At 36.8% G+C, this 26,219-nt stretch overlaps 2 protein-coding genes and 1 long non-coding RNA gene across 11 annotated transcripts in view; 1 reads left to right on the top strand and 2 right to left on the bottom strand.

Annotated features, from left to right (window-relative positions):
* Positions 1-9,430, bottom strand: part of DICER1 (dicer 1, ribonuclease III) — a 62,979-nt gene extending 53,549 nt beyond the window's left edge. For 2 of the 5 annotated variants that reach the window (XM_083352124.1, XM_083352129.1), the window contains exons 1-2: positions 9,368-9,430; positions 1,578-1,682 (exon numbers count right to left, since the gene is read on the bottom strand). The gene's annotated coding sequence lies outside the window, so the exon portion shown is untranslated. Of the gene's footprint in view, positions 1-1,577; positions 1,683-9,049; positions 9,149-9,367 lie in introns of those variants that run through there. The other 3 variants (XM_083352127.1, XM_083352125.1, XM_083352126.1) reach the window with 3 other exon arrangements.
* Positions 1-26,219, top strand: part of LOC310650755 — an 852,012-nt gene that overhangs the window by 781,130 nt on the left and 44,663 nt on the right. The window lies entirely within an intron of this gene.
* Positions 15,023-26,219, bottom strand: part of CLMN (calmin) — a 101,157-nt gene continuing 89,960 nt past the window's right edge. For 4 of the 5 annotated variants that reach the window (XM_083379461.1, XM_083379459.1, XM_083379460.1 and 1 more), the window contains 5 exons: positions 24,159-25,415; positions 21,584-21,771; positions 19,390-19,450; positions 18,375-18,439; positions 15,024-16,072 (listed from right to left, as the gene is read on the bottom strand). In XM_083379461.1, coding sequence (XP_083235587.1) covers positions 15,910-16,072; positions 18,375-18,439; positions 19,390-19,450; positions 21,584-21,771; positions 24,159-25,415 — 1,734 coding nt within the window. In that variant the 3' untranslated portion in view covers positions 15,024-15,909. Of the gene's footprint in view, positions 16,073-18,374; positions 18,440-19,389; positions 19,451-21,583; positions 21,772-24,158; positions 25,416-26,219 lie in introns of all 5 variants that reach the window. The other variant, XM_083379462.1, reaches the window with a different exon arrangement.

Here is a 26,219-nt window from a genome sequence, read left to right as displayed (position 1 = left end):
CTCCGCCGAGAGAATGGGGTGGTGGAGGCTGGATCCCCCGAAAGACGTCTCTGCTGAGATGAGAGAACAGGGTGGCAAGCTGCCGAGAGAATGGGGCGGTGGAGCGCTCCGCTGAGAGAATGGGGTAGTGGAGGCTTGCCGCCCATTCTCTCGGCAGAGACTTCTTTCGCGAGATCCAGCCTCTGCCGTGCTGCACTGAGAGAACAGCAAGCCGCCCCATTCTCTCGGCGGAGCACTCCACCGCCCCATTCTCTCAGCGGCTTGCCACCCCGTTCTCTCATCTCATCAGAGACGTCTTTCGAGGGATCCAGCCTCCAGCTGCTGCATTTCCCAGCCTCGGCTTATACTCGAGTCAATAACTTTTTCCAGTTTTTTGGGGGTAAAATTAGGGGTCTCGGCTTATACTCGAGTCGGCTTATACTCAAGTATATACGGGTATGTCAAGAAAAGGCTTTAGGAAGATTTTATCACTGAAAATAAGCTATTACTTATTTTCAGAGATAGAGTAATTTCCATAAAGTTTTTAACTTCACATACTTGCATATTGTGATTTTAAGTTACATCTGGCACTGTAGAAACCTAAAATCACTTGAACTTTATGGGTTTCCCTAAAAATTCAGTCATTATAAGGATGTTCAAACATTTCCAACCTTAAGGATACTAGAATTAAAATTCTGCTAGCATTTCTAATGTAAAAAAGATGTTAAGACTCTAGAAAGGGTACAGAGAAGGGCAACAAAGATGATTGGGGGACTGGAGACTAAAACATATAGGGGATGGTTGCTGGAATAGGGTATGTCTAGTTTAATTAAGAGAAGGGTGAGGGTTGACATGATAGCAGTGTTCCAATATCTCAGGGGCTGCCACAAAGAAGAGGGACCCAAGCTATTCTCCAAAGCACCTGAAAGCAGGACAAGAAGCAACGGATGGAAACTAGTCAAGGAGAGAAACAACCTAGAACTAAGGAGAAACTTCCTGACAGTTAGAACAATTAACCAGTGGAACATCCTGCCTCCAGAAGTGGTGAATGCTCCAACACTGGAAGTTTTTAAGAGGAGACTGGACAGCCATTTGCCTGAAATGGTATAGGGTTTCCTGCCTGAGCGGGGGGTTGGACTAGATGACCTCCAAGGTCCCTTCCAACTTACTTATTATTATCCAAATATGTTAAATGATTTAAAATTGTTTAATACCTTTGCAAAAGCCTGTTCCTTAAAGCAGATATTTGACTTAATTTTAAAGAAGTACCCATAGAAAAAATATTACTGTTATTTCAGTTTAAAATATAAAATTTTAATTTTTTATAAATATTCAAAGTGATTAATCTATATTTTTACAATAAATTATACACAATATGGACATATGGCATATAAAATTTCAAAACACACAATTTAAACATCTGTTATTACAATAAACTTTTCAGCATCACAAAATATCTCACTTTAAGAAGGCATTTTGAAATACTCATTTATATATTCATTCTTATAATTTTTTCTATGATCTATTTTTTCCAAATAATTTTCTAAAATATAGTAATAGATTATTAATTTTGTGCAGATTAACTATTATCAACTTACTGTATTAATTTCTGAGATCTCTGCGTATATGTTTTCTGAACTGCATTCTGACACCATTATATCTGCATGTATGGTGTGTATGGTAATCACATCACTGCCAAGCTCCTGTTCATTTAACAGAAGAAAACTCTTGTTAAAAGACTAAACATTTTTTAAAAACGTAATAAAAAATTCAACTGCAATTGTGATTTCTTCTTTGACTAAGATTTACTCAGAGTAAATTTGTATGATATATTAATTTAAAACTAAGATTTGATTTTAAAAGGAATAAAGGCTCAAGAGTTGATTACAAGCACATTTAAATGCATTCAAATACAATCAATGTTTCTAAGCGATTTTTTTCTTACAAAACCCCGAAGAGGAAATAAATTAACAAAGTGGGATATATTCTACATTATAAACCTGAGTTTTAAAACAGGAAAACTAATTTAGCAGCAGATTGTTTTATATATGTATATATGTTTTTTTCTCAATCTATTACAGTAGTGTGTTCCTATTTGACTTACTGAGCCTCTTCATATTTTTGATATCATTCAGCATGATATCATTGAGCACAATGAACTCCCTGTAAGCATTGGGGTAGGAGAGATTGTTTTCTAGTGGTTTCACTCTGCTCAACGTGGAATGTTAAAACACTTCTTGTGGAGGAACAAAGTTTGGCCAGTAGCTCTTTGATATCAGGGGTACCATGAGTCAATCTTATCTTCCCAGTTGGAAGCCCCTGTGAAAGGTCATTTGGCAATTTGGAGTTTGATATTGTCAATATGCTGCTGATACACATCACTGCCCTTAACCTGAAGGAGATGCTGTCACAACGTTCTTTCCAGTATCTAAAGCATGGTTGTACAATCTTTTGGCTTGCCTGGGTCACACTGAGTAAAAATAAATCATCTTGGGCCAAATATAAAATATATAATATAGTTAATGTATATAAATAGCTTCCTTTTAATTTTTAAAAAATATTTTGTGGGGGGCCGCATTACTGTCTAACTGCTGCATGCGGCCCATATCTGATCTAAAGGTTGTCAGGATCTGAATGGGAGAGAACAGAACTCAAGAGTTGCTGTTGATACAATGATCATTCCTGTGCACGTTTGAGGGTCTTTCTGGATTCACACCACCTTCTTGAATAGAAGATGAAAGCTATGGCCAGAGGGATCTATAACAGCTTCCGCTACTGCACCACTTGTAACTATATATGAGGCAACAGAACCTGCCTGCAATAATTCAGTCTCATTATTATCATTACTATAATAATGATAATCAGAAACCACAGTTCATCAAAAATGCAGTTGCCTGTATTCTTTCTGGTCCCTAGTTCTGATACAATACAACATTATTTTTGCAAAGACTGCACTACTTTCCGATTGATCTCTGGGTACAATTTAAGATACGATTTTGACCTGTGGCTTGGCACATGGATTCCTGCAAAGTCACCAACTCCAACCAGTATTGGCTAGGCTGAATAGAACATGCAATGAGGAATTGCTACAAATGCCACATTTACAAGTGACAATGCTGTGGAACAGCCTCCCAGAAGTGATCACCTTAGCCCCCTCTTTGCTGGCATTCTGGAAACTGTTGAAGGAATACTTTAGATGTTTTGAATTAATTTTACCAAATAATTTGTGGAAAGACAGAAAATCTTGAAAAATGTGCCATCACACACAAAAAAGGGAGCAGATAACTTGTTCATCTATAATATGGCAGTTAAATAACTCTACCAATAGCTTCTACAATAAATGAGATAAAGTTATAAAACATAAAATTCTACTTTTGTATCTGTAACAAACAGCAGCATTATCCCACAAGTGCTTTTTTTTCCAAAAGGCAACTGGATTTTCCTTTTTTTTTTCTTTGAAAACCTTTCGCTTCTCAACTAGGAAGCTTCTTCAGTTCTAATTGTTAGAACTGAGTTCTGAGTTAGTACTGAAGAAGCATCTTGGATAAGAACTGAAATGTTTTCAAAGAAAAAAAAACACCCAAGAAAGTCCAGTTGCCTTTTGGAAAAAACACCTTTGGGACAACCATGACTTGGATGTTTGAGAATCTCCACAGACAAGTATCAGTATTATAATTTGTGTCATATGAAGTGAGAAAAAAATGTGAAACTCAGCTACTTTTCACAAACATTTGTATAAAGCACTTCCTTGCATTTCAGACACAGTTACTATTTGTCTAATATTTCACTGAATGGAGAGAAAAAAACAACAACCAACCATGGCCATGAAAGACCAATAATAATTGCAATACTGTCTTTTCTTGATTTCTGAATATAGAAATCTCACTGTTTCTTTTTTGCCTATCTTAATATGGTATCTAAGAAAATTAGTTTTGTCTAGTGGTTCAGGCACTAGATTAGAAGCCAGAAAGCTAGTCATGAAAGCCGACTGAGCAACTTTGAACCAGTTGCACTCTCTCAGCCTTAGCCATCTCGCAGGGCAGGGTTGTGATGAAATTAGTAGTGTGTGTTTGCCATCTTATTTATAAAAATAATAAAGGCAGGATAAATGTTATTTTAAAATATAAAGAAATCCTTGTTTAAGCAAATCATTTAAATTTGACAATTAATTTTGCCCTAAGCAAAAATAGAAAAGCTCAAGTATAATCCAAGCATACAGTGTGTTCAATTTCTAAATACAATTAGACAGTACATTTGTCAAGTCCAGATCTTAATAAATCTTAAAATTTGTAGTTATTAATGTTTAGTGGTTCGTTCGTTGGTTTACCAGGCTAGGTAACATCTTCAGTGAAATTTAGGAGATGTCTATATTTGATTGAATTGAAGGATGATCAATCCTAACACTGATATTTAAATTATTTCTGCACGCTAAAAATTTGTTGGCATGTGTTTTTTTTCCTACAGAAATACTCTTTCAACTGATTGAAACTTTTCCAGCATCAGAACAACCCAAGACCAAGACAGCTTAAGTGTGTGTGTGTGTTTATGTATACACAAAGAGAAAAGTGTAGAAACTTATATTTTGAAGAATTTAATAATCTCAATCGGCTGATCTAAAAAAAAATCCTAGTATTTTAACATTTTGACCATGAGGATGATAATGGAAAATAAAGAACAAACTGTATATGTAGATCATTCTGAAGAACACCCCACTGCTAAATCCTGATAAGAAATATTTAATTATTAGATTTTTATGTTGTGACAACTGTGCAGCACTCAACAGTGTATGCATAAAACAACAATAATAAAGTACATATAAAGTCCAATTTCCATGGGGAAGCTGTTCTATAATGTGGGGCTACCACAAACAAGTATCTCCTCCTGGCTTCCACCCGACTCTCATATCCCAATAACTGGAAATTAAAAGCATTTTTTTCTTGCAATATTTATATTGGCTGAGTTCACCTTAGATGAAGAAAGTATCCCAATACTTTTTCTTCACTTCTTTAAGTCTTAACCATCTTAGATTAAGAATAATTTAATCATATTTTTAAGCAATTATTACAAGCAGAAATGGACCAACAGTGAAATATCACTCTTGTCATCCATCAAGGTACATATTAACAATATACAGAGTGCTGTACATCTTGCAATATATACTGCAATTCTCAAAATTTCTTAGCAGCCGTATATAGTAGATTGCAAGGATGAACTATCAGTTTTTTCCAGCCTGCTGAATGTACATAGATACTGTGCAAAAGCACTCTACAGCACTGAAAAAAGCATATTCCAACATGTTTGGCAAACATTTGGAATTGCACATTTCATTCTCCATCTCCCAGCCAATCTTCTGCAGATCACTGTTCCAAAAATAACCCACAGAAACATCACAAAGAAGGACAATGCTTCTTCCCTGCAATTGTGTTCAAAACCTAGAAAGAAAGAATGTCTATTTATATGTCTATATATTTACAGAAAGACTGACATAGTGCCCGACTGCTTTATGCAAATCGAGGGGCAAAACTGTTTTCCAATCTGGCACTAAGCTATGAATAAGACTGCCATATTATGAAAATCCAATTGAGATCAATGTAGACTTCCAATACATTATTCAAAGCAAATAATATAGAAATGATACGACTTAGAGCCCTCAACAGTTTTCCAAATTGTATCTGCTGTACATTTTCTACAATTTTGCCACTGTTCAACACAGTGCTCAAAAATGTATCAATTCTCCAGGTTTGTTCTGCTAAACAAAGTCTGTTAAACAATATTTGAATTTTTCAGTATGAATTAAAAATAGTTATACCATGTGAATACTGGAAAACTGCACTATTAATGTAACTTGCCAATAAATTATGCAGCCCTGAAAAGGTGTAACCGATTCTTTGAATACACTTCTCACATTAAAAAATGGCTGTTCTACATGTGATAAAACTGTTTAAGAGATTACCTGTGTTGCATTAAGAACACTAATAATTTTCTTGTGGTAATTTGATCAAAATGAATGTCTACATTCTCAAGTGTTTGCCCTATAGAAAAATACTGCATAAATAAAGCAGCAACATACACATGTGGAAAACTATTTTTTGGTATACCCTGTGGACATATCATCCTTCAGTTTTAAGGGTACTGGCAACTTTACAAGAAGATCTTTTAAATAAAGAGTGGATTGATAGAACCCGGATACAGTCAGCTTGCACATTTTTTCCACTTGTCTTGAATTTTCATCTCCGCTCTTATATGCTGAAATGAAATTTCATTCTAACACCAAAAATAAGTTATAGCACTTCCAATTATCAGTCTAACATTTATTTTTATGGCATAGGCAAGCTTTTAAAATTTACTCCTAATTAACAGCAGAAAACCATATTCAGATTATGCTATATAGCAATATCAATCTTTACAGTTTAGCTATTAAAACTAGGAGGAAGAGAATTTGAATAGAGAAAAATGTGGTGTTTGAATTCTCTTTGATATTAAAACGCCAAAATAAATCTTTAGCCTTCTCTTAGTAGTTTCAGTCTCTCTGTTCAAAAATCCAAAATAGGATGAAGCAGAGGAATATCTGTAAGACTAATCAGAAACATTAATCTTTTCACTATAGCAAGATGGTAGTACAATGTTTCATACCCATCTTAAATAATCTTGTGCTACAAGTATATTAGAAGTTGTCATTATGCTGCCTATCTCTACTTTCTCCTCAGACAATACAATAGAGAATTTAAAAAGATGCCATCCTAACCTTCTATTTAAGTGATAATCAAAATGGCTGTTTCTGATTATGATGCTACATCTGCAATTGTTTAGCACCCCAACAATTAAGCAGTTTTATAGCAGATAATTTTTAGAATTTGGGTTTAATTGAATGGTGTACATTTACCTTCATTTGGTGTACATTTATTTCTTTTTTTCAAAACCCATTCCAGAGAATAGAAATGTAGGAAAGAACAGAAGCATATTTACGTGGCACTGATTATTATCTCTTTGAATTACCAATGACTTTTCCATTCTGTAAAACATTTTCACTATTAAATATTAAACACCTTCAGTTTGGAAAGGATCTAATCATACAAAGAATACATTCATATTATTAGATGTTAATCAATGTTTTGTCCCTCTCCATCATTTAATAGGACTATCACATTCATTTCTCTGCAAATCTGTGTAGCAGGTCGTTTTTATCTTGAACACAAATGCTTATGCTAAGCACATGCTCTGCAGTATCTTGTTTTGCAATTCTCTACCTGCTTTCCTAATCCACTGACATGACTAAATTTCTTGGCTTTGTAATGAAAAAACAAAGCAAAGATTTATAGTATTGCATTCAGTTATAGTATATGTTCCTGGTTTAGAGCAAAGTGTAATCTGGTCATGCTGGTCTGTATCTCTTAGTGTACAGATTAATAGATGTCACAACAATGCCAAGTCAATCTAAACCTGTAGTGTAATATGAGAAAACTCAGTAGAAAACTACTGAGGCCCAAAGTAACCGCAGATAACACAAACTGTGCATTGTATTTGCATCAATACAACCTCCCTAAAAAGAATTCTTCCTACAGTACTTAAAAATCAACTGAATTCAACTTTAAAAATGTGCTCATCTATAACAAAATACAACCATCACACAGCATTTATGGAACTTTCTTTATAAATCAAATTCAGAATATGAGTTGACACTACATGAAGCTTGATTTATATCTCCTAGGATTTCCCACATTTTTAAAACACAATTTGAAGCATTAATTCAATATATATTTACATATATCATTTCAAGAGAGATAAAGCAATTTTTAAAAAATTCTACAACAGATTATTTCCACTGTGTTAAGGGGTCTTGTTTCCCATGTGCCAAACAGACAGAAGGCAATTAGAAATCAGAAACAACAAAACAGTTGCACAGATAGGCATATTCTGTTCAGTGGCAAGTTGAGAAGGATATAGAGAATAGAGGAAAGTTAGATTAAGAAATGCAGTGTGGGGGGGAAACAATACTTGCAACAATGTCCTAGATCTAGACAGATTTTAAAAACAGATTTTAAAAACAAACAGATGAGTTTACTATATCTATTTCACAGCTATCTAGATATAAATGGTTGGGGATTGCTTTAATAAAATCTCTGTAGTCCCAGGTTATATTGAGGCATTCTTATTTCTTGGAAACAGTGTACACTAAGAGCATCAAAAAAACAACCAGGGGAGAAAACTGGGGGGGGGGAAGGGTGGTGGGGAGAAAGAGGGATAAATGTAGAATTTTCCTATGTTCTGGCTCAGATATTGCAGGGAGAGAATCTGAATGAAAGGATCTCTCTAAATTCGATGTCGAATGTTCCTCTCCTCAATCCACTATAAAAGGATAACTTAACACTGCAAACAGGTCCTCATACAGCTTTTCAGAACTCAGGGTTAAATCTAACAAGGCTATATTTACTCCTAACTAAGAGGAGTTAACAATAGCCACCTCGAACTTGAAACAAAACGGCGGTAACCGTCGCGTCACCAACCCCATTTCACCGCACCCAGTTGTGCGAGATCGATACGAAAGGCAGGTACAGCATATAAAACTGGCAAGATGCTATTGGAAAAAATTCATAAATTCCTATCCCAAATCTCCTTAAAGAATACTCAACGCCAAATTTTTTATACACAAAAACACAGGTACCTGGATTAACCCTTTTTTTTAAAAAAAAAAAGAGGGTTGTTTTTTTTTTTAAAAAAAAAATGAGGGGTCGTCGGGAGAAGAGAAGAAAATCACGGAAGCGCTTTCCAAACCGCGCCACCTCCGGAAAAAGAGAGGACGGCGGGTAACTTTTAAGGAGAGGCCTCGAGCGCGCACCGCTTGGGTGGAAGACAAAGGCTGATTCTTCTTCCGCACGTTTTTTTCGACCCGGCGGTTCCCAAGTGGCGCCCAGCTGCTGCTCTGAGAGGAAAGAAAGGCGAGTCCAGCATCAGGTGCTGGGCTCTCGGCCCTCAGCGCTCCGGAGAGCAAAACCTGGAAAGCTCCAACTCGACCCAAGGAAGCGAAAGCAGAGGCGGGGAGCAACAGAAAAGGACCAACGGCGCCTCCTACCTGCCAGGTGGGACAGTCCGGAGTTTACCCGGTTACAGGCGTCGCCTCATTGTGCCGCCATTGGTACTGCCGCCGCCATTTCACCTTGGTCGCCTCCTCCTCCTCCTCCTCTCAACTGTCAGGTTCCTCCATTTACCTGGGGCCGGCTGCGACAAGCTTCCTCCCCGCCCCTGCCTACGCAAAAAAAGGGTTCCACCCCCGCTTTCGTCGAGAAGGCCCAATTCCGCCCCGTTGGCGCGAAACAGTCTGAAAAGTCAGTGTCTCCTGCTTCTGCCAGCAGCGTGTCCCCAGCTCGCGGCACCCACGCGACGAACTCACCTAGCATCACGGCGTGCGCCTCGCTCTCCCTCTCGCCGCGTGCCCTTTTCTCCCCAGTCCGCCTCCTCACCGTTTGCTCAATAAATAAAAGAACCGGCGCGATTGGAGAGAAAAGCCGGGTTAGAGGTCAAAGGTGGAGAGACTAGCCAATCGGAATGCCGGAGACGGCCAAGGGTTTGGAAAGCTGCTGGGAGGAGGAGGGGGAGGAGGAGGAGTTTGCGAGAGAAATTCACGTGCGCGTGTGGCTGGAGTTTAGTTCCTAAAGTGCTTTCTTGCTCTTCTTTATTGCAGAAGCCGGAAAGTTTATGTTCTCAGGCTGTATTGGCGCCAGCTGTGTAGAGTTGGGTCTTCTCGACGAAGGCGAGGGTGGTGCCCATCAAATGTCTGAAACTGCAGTCTTCCTACGTGTAACTCGTGATCACAAAGAGTGCTACAAAAAAGCTCATACATTATTTTAAGAAGCAAAATTTGGGTACCCTTATTTGTTAGAAATTAATAAAATGAACAATATATTTATCTACTCGTTACTCTTTCAGGTTAAGCAACATTGTACAGAACATGGAAAAACAGGATAAATAAGCCAAAGAAATAGATAAGAAAGATACTTGAATTTAAGCGTCTATGGAGGTTATCAGTCATCCAGATCATGGTGGTTGCAAAGGTGCTTTTCCAAAAGGCAATGTTAAATTGCTTTGAGACCTTACTCAGTTGAAAAATGACTGATGTATGTACAAAGTTAAGCTCCCTTTTTCTTAGGAAAAAGAAAATCCTAATATTTTTGTGTGTCCAAAAATCGAAAAGGAAACCAGACTACAGGAGAAAATGCACTTTCATTATATAGGTATGTTGGTGTGACTGAAAGGTACAGTTTTTGGAGTCCATCGGAAGGATTTATAGGTTTCAGGGTCCAGCAGATTCCCAACATCCATTTTAGAGGTCTTGCATTGTTACTGCCAAACTCAAAACTGCCACCAGTAGCTTTATTTCAACCTAGTTCTGTGTTTACAACAGCATGACAGGCAGAGAAAACAAGTATCTCTTGAGAATTCATTTCTCCAGTGATGTGTCACTCTGATCCACTCAACAGATTTTCAGTAATTCGAATTGAGTTAGAAATCTGTGATCCTATGTATTCATATAGACATCAAGAATAGCAGCTGAGCATAACCCAATTCAGCTGAATTTGCCTTGCTCCTTTTAAAGCCATCTCAGTCTACATGCTCAGTGAGCTTACAGCTGTTGAAGTAAAGGTTTTGTTTTCTTGGGCTCAAGACTAAATCAAGATGGATAGTAGTGTGATTTGTTTTTCATTTAAGTAAAAGACTGGTGGTTTAAAATCAAAGTTATTCTGTGTACGTGGCCTATCCTCAAAAGGTAGTAGTAGATGGTCAAGGGGAAAATAAGATATAGAACAGGGGTCTTCAAACTTGGCCCTTTTATGACTTGTGGACTTCAACTCCCAGAATTCCTCAGCCAGCGTGTTCATACTAGTTACCTGTTTCAGAAAGTTTTACAAAAATGATAACAATGCATCTGAGTATAAATGCTAGAAGAAAAGAATACATTAGCTAGATGAACGAGCGAGCTTGATTGACTGATTGACTCAAGGAATGTAATTATTGGGTGGAAGCTTTCATTATGTATTCCTGGCTTCAGATTTATTTCTTTATCACTGTTCCTAGTCTCTTTCATGTGATTTTTCTTTTCCTTAGTATAAAGCTAACCATTGTATATTCAAAAGAAAATACCGGTAAGCAGATAAAAACAATTTTGCATAGAAAATCTATCTCTTTTATTTGAAGACTTGGGACACAAAAATGTCTAAGCTGTTCATTATTACATCCTCTTTTCAAAAGTATGACTACAGATGAATTGTTTTGCATTGCAAACAGATATCCCATTTACTGTTCCAATTGTGCATCTAATATTTATTTCCTCTGAGTTTTAAAGAGTAATTGCAAACATACATTGAAGCAGGAAAAAATAGGATAGAATGTGATTGCATTTCTATTTTAAATATTAAATTTAACTTTATATCAAAGTAAAAGATACTTTTTAAAAAATAGATTGTTAGAAACTAAAGGTTCCTTAGCACTCTGAGCTTGTTTTTTTGCAGAAGTTTCATTACGCAAACTAGATAACCATCATCATCATCATATTAAGGAGTGTGTTTTGCTGTCAAGTTTATATTTCTGGTGTTTTGCCCTGTCACTGTTGGTGGGGATGGCTTAGAGATTCTTTGGTTGGGCTGTTTACTGTTGGCTTCTTTGGCAGTTTCTTAACTGGGGTATTGTTTACTTGATTATTGGTCTGATGTTAATCCTGGAGTCAATCTATGCTGATCTGGGTGCTGACTGCTGGTGGAGAAGTGCTTCAGTCTTTTGGGCTGGCTGGTGGATTGTTTGTTTTGCATAATCTATAGATGTTAATATCCATGTGTCTATTGATGGCTAATTTGTCAGAGTGCTGTGCTAGAAATTTCCTGGCATTTTTGGACTTGTCTTGGTCCAGGATGGTCACATTTTCCCAACTGAAACTATGGTTAAATCTGCCTGTATGTTGTGAAATTAAAGATTTTTCATCATGTCTTCTAACTCCTAGTTGGTCTTCATGGATGTGTTTTGTTTTTGTTATGAAGCCAACAAATAATCATTACATTGTATGTTGTAGATGACTTCTATATTTTTCTTGTGGGGTTGCTGGGTCTTTTGGTTTGCGGATATTTTGAAGGGCTTTAGTTGGTTTGTGTGCTATACTGATTCCATGTGGTTGTTGTAGTCTGGTGGTAGTTTCTGAGATATTCTTGATGTGTGGTAGTGTAACTCTCTTTAGGATTTGTATTGGTTGTGCTGTATTGGGTTGATAAAGTTGCATGGATATCCATTTTGTTGGAATATGTTGTATAGATGCTCTATTATTTCCTTTTTCTGCTGTTCTGGGTTGCTGCAGTGCATTTGGGCTTGAATAAAGTCCTTAGGCAGCTTCTCTTATTCAGACAAGCCCAAACATTGCCACAACAAAATGGATATCCACGCAACTTTTATGTAAAAATATAATCTCAATTATTATTTCATTTCATATTTTTAAAATTGGTCTGTAGGCTTTTGGGAGGGATGAAGAGCAAATTTTAAAAGCTTTGTATAAATGCTTTTTTTTCTTTTTACATCTGAAGTGTTTCTCCATCAATAAAGCTGTCAGCCCCACCAATATTATTTATTTATTTATTTAATTCCATTTATATCCCGCCCTTCTCCGAAGACTCAGGGCGGCTTACAAGCTTAGCAGTAGCCTTCATTCTATGTATATGCCTGCTTATTAGGGCTTTCACACACACCCCAAGCGGCATTATTACAAAGTCAGCTTAATTGCCCCCAACAATCTGGGCTTATTGTGCCTATTGTGCAACTCAGTTTCAGATTCCACTCCCAAGGTCAATGACCATAGTTGGAATCTTAAGAAATCAGAGAGCATAGCAACAGTGAGTCCACAGGTGATAACTCTTCACATGAAATTAAAGATCCACAGATCATGCCTTCAATATTTGAGCGATATTGATGGAAGTTTCCAGAAACACTGGAATTAGAAAATCAGGAAATATAATTGAAAATCAGGAAACATAATTGAGATTTGGAAGCACAGGCCTCAGTCCAATGAGTGTATTTAACCACGACGACCAGGCAATTGGCAAGAATGTGATGGAAGAGAGTAGCTCTTGCTAAGATACCGCTCTTGGACAATTTTTATTGGAGTATGGATAATACCCTTGAATAACATGGTGACTATTAACTCAGTATGATATCTTAAGAATTTTTTTAAATCAACCAATGAATTCATTGTACAAACAAGTGAATAACAATGTGTACTGACCTTGTTTCATTATGGATAAATTCTTGTTTCATTATAAAAAAAATTTTTAAGAGAATTTTAGGAGAATTAATGGAGCATGAGCCTCTACACTCTGTTTGGAACATGCCTCCTAAATATTAGTCTGATATTCTCAGGACTCCTCCTTCCTCCCTCCCTCAACTATTCTTTTTCTCTTCTGACTTTGAACTGCGCCATTTGCCAAGTGCCTGAATTGTGATCCCATTATTGCAGGGATGCTGCAAGACAGCAACTTTGAGGACCATTCATAAGTCGTCTTTTTCAGCACTGTTGTAATTTCAAATGGTCAGTGAACAAGTGTGTTCTGTACCAGCCTGCTACCGGCCCTGCAGAAAAGGCAGGGACAACCCCTTTTACAAGAAGGCAAGAGGCTGGACCTAAGCCTGCCAAATTTATTAACATAAAACAGAGTAAAGAGAGCAAACACGAACCATGAAACAGGAGCTATTCAAACGGTTGCCTTCAGCAAACCAGCCCTCCCACGCATTCCCCTTTTAAACAGTTCAGGGCGTGGCTTCTCTCTGCCTCCTTCCGAGGTGCCCCATTGCCTTCCTCTGTTTACTCCTGATTGACTGCCTCCTGCATCGGGCGTCCTTGAACAGGGCCAGCTGTGGGTCATCTTCATCCACGCTGTCAGGCTCACACAGCTGGGTCTGCATCATAACCAGGTGGGAGGGGCCTGGCTGAGGGCTCTCATCAGCAAGCTCTCCAACACCCTCAGCAACCTCTCCAACACCCCCCTCCTCCTCCTCTGAATCGTCCGACCCAACTGCCGAACCCACAGGCTTACCCTGAATCACAACAAAGTGGTCAGTAAACAAGGATTACCTCTATGTTGTTTCCTGAATTAAGCTTACCTTTATTTTCTTTCATGCAAGCACCAGCATCAAGAATACTGACAGGATATAAAAGTTATACTAAGTGAACTCTGTCCACACATTTTTTTTCTATTATATAAATGTGATTTTCAGTGGTTTCTCAAATTACACTGCAGGAAACACACTTGTGTAATGTAATGTAACTTATATAATAAGTCTAAGTGGCATATATGATAAACAATCTATAATCCAGCATCCAGTCCAGTGTTTTTCAATCTTGGCAACTTTAATATGTGGACTTCAACTTTCAAAATTCCCCAGCCAGCTTCAGCAATGGTAATGTATAAATTATTTTAAAAATAGCACAACTGCTTCCCAACTTTTTCTAATATGAGAGTCACAGACTGGCTGAGGGAAAGTGCTATCGCCTCCTTGAAGTGGCAACAAGTATGCTGGCATCCCCATCCATATTCTGCCAAATAAAGGAGCTGGTAAATGACATTGTTCTTATTGGATGTAGTCTCAAGATTAGAAGATTGTTATGTCAACAACCATCAGCAAGTTCCTTTGCTCCAATATTAGTGAAATACTCAAGAGCAATTAAAAGTTTTATTCTAATATCTAAAATTGTTGGAATTTGTGTATCCCCAACTTCATTGAATAAATATATATATATTAATATATAAATATACAGATAGGCTAATCCTAAACAATATATCATTTTTAAACAAATTTTGGAGCCAATTCAAAATGCTTGGGTATGTGTGTATGAATATTAGCCCAAGGCCTTGGAACTGAAGGTTATGGAGTATAATCTATCACATTTGTCCACTGTGCTTTGGTAGGTAATTGTTTTTCAAGTTCTCAATCTAGGACTGAGAGAGAATGACTGGATAAAAGTTACCCAGTTATTTCTGTGCTTGAGGGAGGATTAAAATCTGGGTCCCTCCAATCCTAGTCCATTATCTCAGGCACTATCCTACACTGGTTCTATCTGTATGTATCAGATTTCAAGGCTGTGCAAATAAGCTAGAAATAAAGGAACAAGTGTTGAAAATCAAAACACTCTCAGTACAGATTTCCCTACAAGATTGTTCATTTTATTTTGCATCCTATAAAGCAAGGCATAAATGTACAAAAATCCTGAATTCATTAACCAAATGTCTTCACTCTGTGTAGATCTCTCTTTACAAATATATATTATGTACAGAAAAGTCTTATAATGCAACAGTAAAATAAGAATACCCATGGAACCAGCTCTGAGCCCAATAAGAAAAGATTACAAGATCTGAGCTTATTGAATTAGAAAAAGATGAGGAAGGAGATGTCAATGTTAAAGTTATGCAACATGAAAAAGCAGACAGAATATCTTTTCTCTCATACTAAAACTCTGGTTTTCAATGCTGTTGAATGATAGATGATCAGGACAGAATAAACAAAAATATTTCCTTCAAGAGGTCTATAAAATTTGCTGCCACAGTATGTAGTAATGCCTCAACTTGGACAGTTTTAAAATAGGATTAGATGAATTCACAAGGAGTAAAGTTACCAGTAACTACTAATCAAAATGGCTACCAATTATCACAGGGAATATGCATGTGAGTATCCATTGCTAAGATATTATGAGGAAGGAGATGCTTTTGCCTTATTATTTTGTTAATGGGCTTCTGGTTGGTCTTTACAGGAACAAAACCAGCCCGAATAGGCTTTAATCTCTTCCTTCCTAATCCTGACCTGTTTATTTTGGCAGGCATTACTACATCCTGAAGAAAGGATTATGGGCACCTAAACATAAACCTCAAGCGGCTATCTTTTATTACTCTGATGCATTCACAGAGATCAAAGTGGGCTGCTGACAAGCTGTGGAAGGAGTAGTAAGCAATAAACTACTGCCCAGAGGAAAATAATGAAGTAAAACAGCTCAGGCTGGTCTGTCTGTGAAGAGCTCCTACATAACAGTTCCCTCTCGAGAATGTTTTCCTCTTCAAGGTCTTTTCTCCTCCTGGAAAGAGTAGAGAAAGTTAAATTACAAATGCCCATGAGCTACATGATCAGTGATGGCCCTTTTCCAAATGGCCTTGTCTAACAGACACTAGAAGGATGACTATTAAAGATAAGGCCTTTGAATCCCCATCTTTGCAGCCAAGAATCTGCCAGGCACTTCAACTATTATCCATTAAATTCTAATCAAAGAACTTTGTACTCCAAATTTGGTTTTTTGATTTGTTAATTCTGGTGGTCCAATTTAATTTATTCCTGTACGCCATTTTATTTGCTTTTGTAATATTACAGTGGTTCCCAACCTTTTCTTCACCACGGACCCCTTTTAAATACCTTTTGTGGCCACAGACCATGGCCATGGATCCCCAAAAATTAATTCAAGATTTAAATCATAACATTTCTTCAAGCCTCCATGGCCCCCCTGTGATGACGTTACAGGGGGCCCCAGGGATCCAGGGATCACAGGCTGAGAACCACTGTAGTACTGTGTGCAAATACACTATAAAATAGTTAAGGCAAGAATAATTATATAAAATCCAAGGCAACCACTTATTTCTACACCCTATTTCATCCTCTCTTTACCTATGCACCCTCTGTTCTGTTGCACTTTAAATTGTTAAAACAAGACCTTTGAGGATGCTCTGTAATAGACATCTTCAGTGTGGACTAATACAGTTGTGCTTTCTGGATAGAGTATGGCGTTAATGAACAGGCTGATGAGGGGACAGGCGAAAGAGGAAAGGAAAGAAAGACCACAAACCACCCTTTCACTCGGATGAGTTTAGACTGAAACTTACAGAAACGACAGAGGGAGAGGGAAAATGGTAAATATTGCTATAGCTTGTAAGGGATCTGAAGAAATCCTCTCTTCATCAATGATGAGTATTCTACACATCACTGAATAACCAGAGAGGGGCTGCAGGCTTCATAAACAGCTGTAGATAATGACTCCTTAGAGACTGTAACTGCATTATGTCTGAAATAGTAAATATCACTTTGACACAATTACTTTTATATTTTAAAATCTATACCCAATGTTCAGATTATGGAGGCAAACATAGCTAGATTATTTTTTAAAAAAACTTAGGAGTTATAGTTTATTCCAGAAACTACAGTTAAGCATAATTTTTGAACACGTGCAGAAACAGAGAACATCCTTACAATCTTGGATGCCCTTCAGAAATGTACTTTCAGCTCCAGGAATTCTGCTGTCAGCATGGCTGTTTTGTAAATTCAGGAAGCTGAAGTCCGTACATTTGGGGGTGCCAAGTCTGGGAAAAGATGCTGCCACACATTTTTAAAACCAACTGCCAATAGAGTGGAAAAATCGAAAGTCCTGCTGAGCCTACTCTGAGCCAGCAGTAACAAACCAGGAAAAACAAAAATAATCACAAGGTTACATTTTGCTGCATCATTTAACTGTATTTCCCTCCGTACTAAGTTTCTCAGTGTGCCAAAATGGGAAAGATTAGTGATTTAACCAACATTGCAGTAGATTCTTCATTCACAATGCGAATCTGATTTCAGCCCAGCTGACATACCTTATAAAGTGTTAAAAATCTGGTCCTGCCATCCATCAGGCTCACCTCACCTCATCCTTCAAATCTGACTTTCAGCTTTATTATTATGTTTTTCTATGGGTAAGCTCATATTTAACAAAAAACAAGGATATGTTTTCAATGTTATGATTGCTGTACCCAGTTTTATTATATTTTATATGATATACCATACAGGCAGTCTTTGACTAATGGCCATAATTGGAACTGGAATTTTGGCTGCTATGTGATGTGGTTATTAAGTAAGCCATCACATGACCAGATCCGATTTTATGATCATTTTTATCTCAGGCTTCAAGTGAATCACAATAGTTAAGCGAATCACATGGTTGTTAAATGAATCATGTGGTTGTTAAGCAAATATAGCTTCCCCTGTTGACTGCTTGTTAGAAACCAGCTGGAAAGATTGCAAATTGTGATCATGTGCTCCAAGTTGTTGCAACTGTTGTATATGCAAGTCAGTTGCCAAATGCCCAAATTGTGACCCCATGACTATGGGGTGGTGTGAAATTGTGTGGTCAAAACTTTCAGAACACATCATAAGTCACTTTTTCCTAGGCCATCATCCGTTTAACCATTGTTAAGTGAACAGTCATAAGTCAAGGACTACCTACAATTATAATTTTGGTAAGGAGGTTTATCTTAGAGAGGAACACCAATATGATTAAAGGTACTTTTCAGGCAATCAAATGTTATCTTTGTTCTTATCTGAAGGCTCAATGTACAAAAATGAAAGAATATGCCTACCTGATAACAGGACTTTCATATTCACTTTTGGTTGTGCTCTTTTGTACACCAGGCCTGCCATTTTCCTAAAAATATATAATCCAGAAATGTAGCCATATTATAACTATATAGGCTAAACTTTAAAATAGGTGATAATAGCAACTAAACTTTTTTTGTGCATCAAATTATATCATTTATCCTTTCTAGATGAATCTGAGAATGGCATGGGTATTTGCTAATACAAGTACATTTATAACTTTAATATCAGTCTGTTTATACCACTTCAGACTGGGCCTTAAGAAGCCAACTGTCTTGGAAATCAACTCTTAATACAGGTAGCCTTTGTTTAGTAATCCCAATTGGGATTTGGCAACTTGATTGTTAAGTGAAATGACCACTAACTGAAACCACAACTGTGCTTATAATCTTGCTTCATCTTACCTGCAAATATTGTAAATGTGAGATTTGGTCACAGCGTTACTTTTTTCATCACTGCTGTAGGTCATTAAACAAGGCAGTTGCTAAACAAGCACTCCCCGTACAAAAGTTTTTTTATAACAGTGAAATTTATATATCAATAGTGTTGGAAATGTTTTAATTTTTCTTGATATCTATTGAATTGGTTTTTCTGAACATACTGTGCTTCAGATTTGTTGAATGGAAACTCCCGTTTATCTTTAGATCACAGGCTGTTGATATTGTGAGTAGATATGATGGAAATTGTAGTTCAACTCTTTGAAGGATATCTTATTGAAAAGTATACCATAGCTACAGGATACAATAGCCTCATTTAAAATGATATTTGGACAATATGAATGCTAAACATGAGATTTGATTAATTAAATACAGATAATATTCACATTATCTAATTGTGTGGTTGGAATAAGCCAGGGATTTCAAATCAGTTTGGAGGATGTTAACAGACAGGACTGATTGCTCCAGTGGAGGTATTTAAAACTATGCTATTTCAATTTCATTTAGATAAATATTAGGAGTACTACAGGCTAGTTACAGAAGTAAAAGTTCACTTGCTTACCTTAATCGTTGAATCAGTAGTATTTATTTGGTAGACAATATTGGGATCACTGTGGCTGATCCTGAAATGCATAATTGAATCCACATATAAGTCAACCGTGATTTGAAAAAACACCCCAATATTGTTTCAGCCTTCCCAAGCCTGAAAAGATTTAGTAATAAAAATAAGACTTCCATTGTCAATTTTAATGTTTAATATTTTAATGTTTTTTAATGTTTTGCTTGTATGGTATTGTCACTTGACAATTTATATGGGTGGCATATAAATTTAATTAATTTTATCCCCATTCAGATAAAATAAAATGACCAAAACATTGGTGAGTGAGTTATAATCTAACTCATCTAGAAGGCATGCTGGAGAAAGCTGGTCTACAAGAAAAATATCTCCAGCACATTTCTCACATTTCAGCTATTCAGATCCTGAAATTATCCAGATAAATGTATGTCAGGGGCAATCCATGTTGTCACACTTCAACATTTCCACTGCAACATTTGCATTTAGCTACAATTTATTAATACTTTCAGTTTACCTGAATAAAGCATGTTCTGGAACATTCTTACTGCTCTTGGCAAGAAAGTAAGCCAACTCCCAAATTTGCATATGCATCAAAAGTGCAGTAGATACTTTCCACTGTATTCTGCTATTTATCTGAACATGGTAGCATAAGTAGTTCTTAAGCAGAAACGTATTCATAAGGAAAGCCGTCACCTGAGGTATGTTTAAATAACCCCATTGATTTGCACAACAAAATAGGAAATAGAGAAGATGAACTACTGAAAGCCACGGACACTGCTGAGTGAGAATGCAATTGGAAGAAGGGTTAATCCATGATAAGGGATTAGGCAGAATATTAAATTTAGCCAGTTTAATTCAGTGTACTGAATGATGGGCTAAGGAGAACAGTATCAAAACACATATGAGTTCACCAAGTGGCTTGGGAAGGAAGCAGCTTCCTTCTTCCTGTTTTATTTCCTCAGCTCATCTTCACAGCATTAAAAAAAAAAGATGTATCTCTAAAGGCTATTGAAATTGATTTCCCAAACTGTAAACTGAGACGAATTCATTTAAAGATCTAGCCTGCTCTGCCTCTTGGTCATGGATGGTATTCCAACAGAACTTGGAGAAAACCCTGATAAATGAGTAGTTCTCATAACAAAATCCTGCATTTAACTTAGCAGATTACAAGGGATTCCTGGTCTGCTGCATATGTTGCATTATTGATCTTCTCTAGTTAGAGAACAATCCCAGGCAGCTATAATGAAGCAGCAGTGAAAATACATCCAGCAGGCATTGTTTTGAGTAGAGCTGATTCTATGGATGAATGAATCCATTTTTAAATGAAAGTGACCTACCTATTCTTCTAGGTGACCAGCTGCCATAAAACATAAGCAATTAAAAATATTAAGTACTACAATAACAACAAAAGCACAACTAAATGATTCAGTGAAAAACAGATGCAATGGACGGTCAAAAAAAGTATCTTCCCAAGGTATAGTGAAAAGAGGAAGAGAAAGTAATACTCAGATGTTGATGGAGAAAAAGTATTCTGCTTTCTTTCTTTTTTTCTTCTGTTAAATTGTGTCTGATTCTCAGAGACTGCTTGGATAGTCCTGCAGGTTTTTTTGGCTTTTTCAGAAGTGATTTGCCATTGCCTCCTTTCTAGGGCTGAGATAAACTGGCTAGCCTAAAGTCACCCAACTGGCTTTTTGCTTAAGGCAGAAATAGAACTTAACAGTCCCTGGGTTTCCAGCCGATACTTTAACCACTATACCAAACTGGTTCTCTTTGCTTTATTATGCAATAATTAAACAAAAGTTTAAAACTACAATATCAAATTCAGTTTTCAATTTTAATGAAAGTTATAGTTTATATTATTATTATTATTATTATTATTATTATTATTATTATTATTATTATTATTATTATTATTATTATTAAATTAATTTTCCTGGAAAGCCATCCACTCAATGGTATCACCCTTGATATGCTTAAATGTTGGCCAAATCATGTCCTTCCAAAATCCATCTGCATGTATAAATGTTTCCTCTTTTCTACTCATTTCCCATGCTATAGCTTTTAGGATTGTAGCCAAGAAGACCAGTAAAATGTGCGATGTAGGTTATAACTGTGCTTTATCTAGAAACTGGGCAAGGAAAGTAGCAAGACAAGTTCTGTAGGTGGGACCACAAAGCACCTTGACAGAGCTGGATGGTCTATGGATTCTTCTTCCAGCTTATCTATTAACCGGGTAAAGCCAGGTTTTGAGGTCTGGGGATTTTCTCCTTGGAAGATCGCCTTATTCTTCCTTTTTTCTTTCTTTTTACTTCTTTCTTCTGGCAGTTTTCTTTCTTCAGCTGTGGTATCAGATTGGTTTTCCATAATCTATAAAAAGAGTGTAAAATTTTCAGATTGAAAAATTAAGAATTATACTCTTCCACCAGGATCTTCTTTAATATTAAATTACATGTAATTGTTTATTCATTAGAGAGTTGTTTTCTTACTTGCACAATTTAATTATTTGTCATCAAGTTAGTGTCAATTCTTAGCAACTGCATATATTTTTCTCAATCATGTTATATTTCTTTGCAGAGGAGTGCTGCCCAAATCAGCTACCAACAATGTACAGCATCATACTAACAAATAGTACATTTTAAAAATATATACTAAAATACAAATGACACTAGCAAACTGAGAACTGAGTGCAACTATCGTATACAATTGGAAACTCAAAAGCTTGCCAGATAAAAAATGTTTTTAGTTGACAATTTTGGTAGGTATTCAAGTAGAAATACACATTGTCACATTAATAATGCCCAAAACATAAATTTGATTTTATCTATATCTAAACTACAAGCTGTAAAAAGGGGAATAGAGTTTGCTATTTGTTCTTAGCTGGATTTCCCATTTTGGATGGTGTTTCCTAAAAAGTTGCATAAATTGCCATTTCCAGATGATGGCTAACTTAAACAGCAAGAAAAAACAAACAAATTTCCTCCTATACTATGTCATTTTTTCAGTTGTGCAGCAAAAAATTTATAGAATAATCACTAATAAAGTCATCATTGGTAACAATTGTGTTTAACCATGTGTAGATGACAAATTTGTTCAAGTATCCGACAAATCTGGGATGTATTGTGAAGAACAGCCTTTGGAAGTGCACTTATTTTTAGCTCTCTTTCCAGAAAACCAACCAGGGCTCCACTTAGTGGCTAGGGATTAGTGCCCCAAACTCAGCTTATATCAGAATGATAAACCAAGCCCAAGGCAGTGAGCCCAGACTGATGTACCTCCTCAACACTGGAGGTTTTTAAGAAAAGATTTCATTTGTCTGAAATGACATAGGGCTTCCTGCCTAAGCAGGAGGTTGGACTAGAAGATCTCTAATGTTCCTTCCAACTCTGTTGTTCTATTATTCTGTTAAAGCTACATTATGCTTTGATGCCCATGTTGGCTGAAGAAAATGCAGTAATAGTTCAACTCCCTCTGAAGAGAATGAGATGGAGAAACCTAGCTTTTACCATGTGAAATCACTACACCACTCACAAAGATTCCAGTCTGACCAACAGTAGCCAACACACACTGACACTAGAAACTTCCCTTTCCAGGTATAGAGGACAATATGCAATATACACTCAAAAACGATTGTCTCCTTTGTGTTTCACTTGCCCACAGAGGTGAGCATTGGTTCCTGTGTCAAAGTGCCTCTTGGAAGCCCTGCTCCTACAATTATGTCACTTACTATAGATTTCTCAGATGGGAAAGCCTACATACACAGACCTCCATATACAAAGACTTCCTTAGATCTCAGAACCTTGGGACTTAATATATTAAAATGCTTACATAACAGAATCTATTTTGTAAAGATACTGATTGTGAGAATTTGAATATTTTTATCCATAGAAATTAAGTTTGCACAAACTATTACCCAAATTAATGACAGCTCGGTAATTCACATTATAATGTTCAAATTACGTATCAGTTTGGGGCTGTTAAATTTCTTCTGCTGTGCGGTGGGAATAGCTGTGCACTGCTAGAGATAGGATCACAAGTCTGTTCCCCAACAACCTTCATTTTTTTCTATAGAAATCAAATGCCCATAAGAACATTTACTGTACCTAGTTTTGATGTTATACACCTACAGCATCCTCAAAGAACAATTCAGACCATTCCACAAGTTCTAAATTTTCATCTACAATAGTTTATGCACTTTTCCACAGAGGAACTATCAAAGTCCCTATTTAATCATGAAAGGAGGATTAATGAGTCGGAAAACTTGTATGGACACTATTTCATAATGATCAAAGCCCACCTCAAAGCAGAAAATCATCACAAAAGAGAATTCAGATATGGATTGTTTGGATACCAAGTTGGTTTAGCTGAATGTTTCAGATAGATTAGGACCAGATTTGAAATAGCTTGTTTCAGATTAGAACATTTCAATGAAACCTTTTTTATTCTCTAATTTTATATCATGCATTTCATGCAAAATGCAATGAGAGCAAGCAATAGATAGTTACATGTGAGAATCACAATGAATATATTTGGCTGTAACTAACTTTGGCTACAGAGATGCCAAGTACTCATATACTGCATGCATGCATTCATTCATTCATTCATTCATTTATTTAAAAATAGCATGTATTAAAGGGCATCCCTCCTTCCAATAATACTGTACAGCTCTCCTAAATCCTGGTGTACAGCATATAGTGAAAGTTAAAATAAGAACTATTTCACTGAACCAAGCAAGTAATGGCAAAATCAAACTTTACCACAGGAACATCTGGGTGTGCAGAATTGTTTTCAGTGATAGCCATATTGTTGCTCTTTTGGGGCAGTGTGTTTTTCCCCACCACAGCACCCTTGCTAAAGGAAAACTTGGTATGACTCTGAGAATCTTTTTTCTGTTTTCTTGGGCTTTTGTTGTCCCTTTTTTTGGGTACATCCTTCATATTGCTTGGTAGATCTTGTTTGGGAATATCTCCTTCAATGCTTGGACTAAGGGGCTCATTTTCAGCCAAACAATCGACTAGAATGTCTGAGCAGATTTTGCTGTTTTCTAAAAGGGAAAGGTCTGTATCAGAAGTGGTAGTAGCGAAGGCATCCAGCAGTGCTGATATGGAGACATCATAATGTGGATAATAGAAAAGGTCATGAGGAATTATGGAGACTTTAGAAGGATTTGGTGTCATCGCTGATTCTTCATTAGCAATATTAAGGCTTTTGGAAGTATTACTGATTGGTTCATATCCAGGTGTACAAGTTGCTTCTGAATTATCTTTAAAGTCATGCCAATCAATTTCCTGATTAGTAGATGGGAATTCCTTTAAGTTAGATGATTGTTCCTCAGGGTCATCATTCTCTGCAAGCTTAGATATTATTTCCTGATTCAGCATCTGTAATACGTACTTCTGTGTGACCTCTTGTCCTATAGAGGTTGGAATTACATAGTCAGGTTCATTTGTCTGATGTTCTGATACCTTTTTAGATGAATGGGAAGTCCAAGGCAAGGAGCAAATCTTACTCTCAGGTGATTCTTTTATTTCACTGGCTGATTTCTGAATGTCAAATTCATCAGAATCAGCTGATTCAACAGAATCTTTATGGTAAGTAAGAACAGTTGATAGGAGGTCATCACTCTTTACTGAAGCAGGCAAATTCAGTTGATTAACCTCAGATTGGTTTACATTGTTGGCAAGATTAGCAGGAGGGCTGATCTGAACCCTTCTTACTGGCAATGACCTCGGCCTTTGAGGTTCTTTTGTAGAAGAGTCCATATGATCAGCTTGGCTGTCATTAGGTTCAGCACTTGTTGCATGAAAATTTTGGTTCTCCTCATCAAGAGGCAAAGCAAGGCTATCAATTTGAGGGCCTGGTGATTGGTTTTCTACTAGGTGAATAGGATATATATGTTCTCCATTTTCATTCAGGAGGAACACTTTTTCTTGTTTTTCTTCCTCTGGTAACTCTTTAATATGGACATAAGCAGATTCAATTGGAAATTCCTTGTCCAGATCTGAAAAGTCTTCCTATGTGAGATTAAATATAAATAATAACAATTAATAACTAATTATAAAACCACAGAATCTGAAAAAAGTTGAATGGTTATATTTTCCAAAATACTGGGCAAATAATTATTCTAATTCAATATAAATGAACTATTCTTACCAAGCAAACTCTATTACAACTAATAATAATGAAATACAATTTGGGAATTCCACAACTATCTGTTCTGCTTTTTTAGCTCTAATAGGATAGAAGTGAAAGCTACTTTTTAAAGTTTATATAGAATACAGTTCCACCACAAAAAGTTGAAAAGAAGGCATTGGACAGAGACCTGGATAAAAGCGGACAGTGTATGTCTAATTCCCATTTGCTAAAAATTGAGGGTAGAGGAATATGACTATATGCATGAATTAATCAATATGCTGATTGTCATAGTATGAAAACAAAATTCAGAATACTTTATTTTATTTGAAGGAAGCTCTATACTCAAGGTCCAATGTGTTCAACATTGGAGTTTGATATCCTATACCATTTATTTTGATGGGTCCCCAACCCTGATACTGGCAATGGTACCGGGCTGCAGCATGCCAGCAACTGGACCGCGCAAACAAGCAAAGCCCCATCTGTGGGATGCAGGCAGCACACAAAACCATGCATTCTCTGGTCTGCAGAGAAACTGGTCCCTGGTGCCCAAAAGGTTGGGGATCTCTGTTCTAAAGGATTCACATAGCCATAACAATCATCAACTCAGTTTGGGCAATTTATGATGAAAGGATCTTCTTCTTTCCAGAACAGTGAAGTCCTTCATATTTGCTCAATTCAATATA

This window comes from Vipera ursinii (genome assembly GCF_947247035.1).
Source record: "Vipera ursinii genome assembly, chromosome: 1".
Taxonomy (NCBI): Eukaryota; Metazoa; Chordata; class Lepidosauria; order Squamata; family Viperidae; genus Vipera; species Vipera ursinii.
Note: the sequence above shows the minus strand (reverse complement) of the source record. Positions and strands in the feature narration are given on the sequence as shown.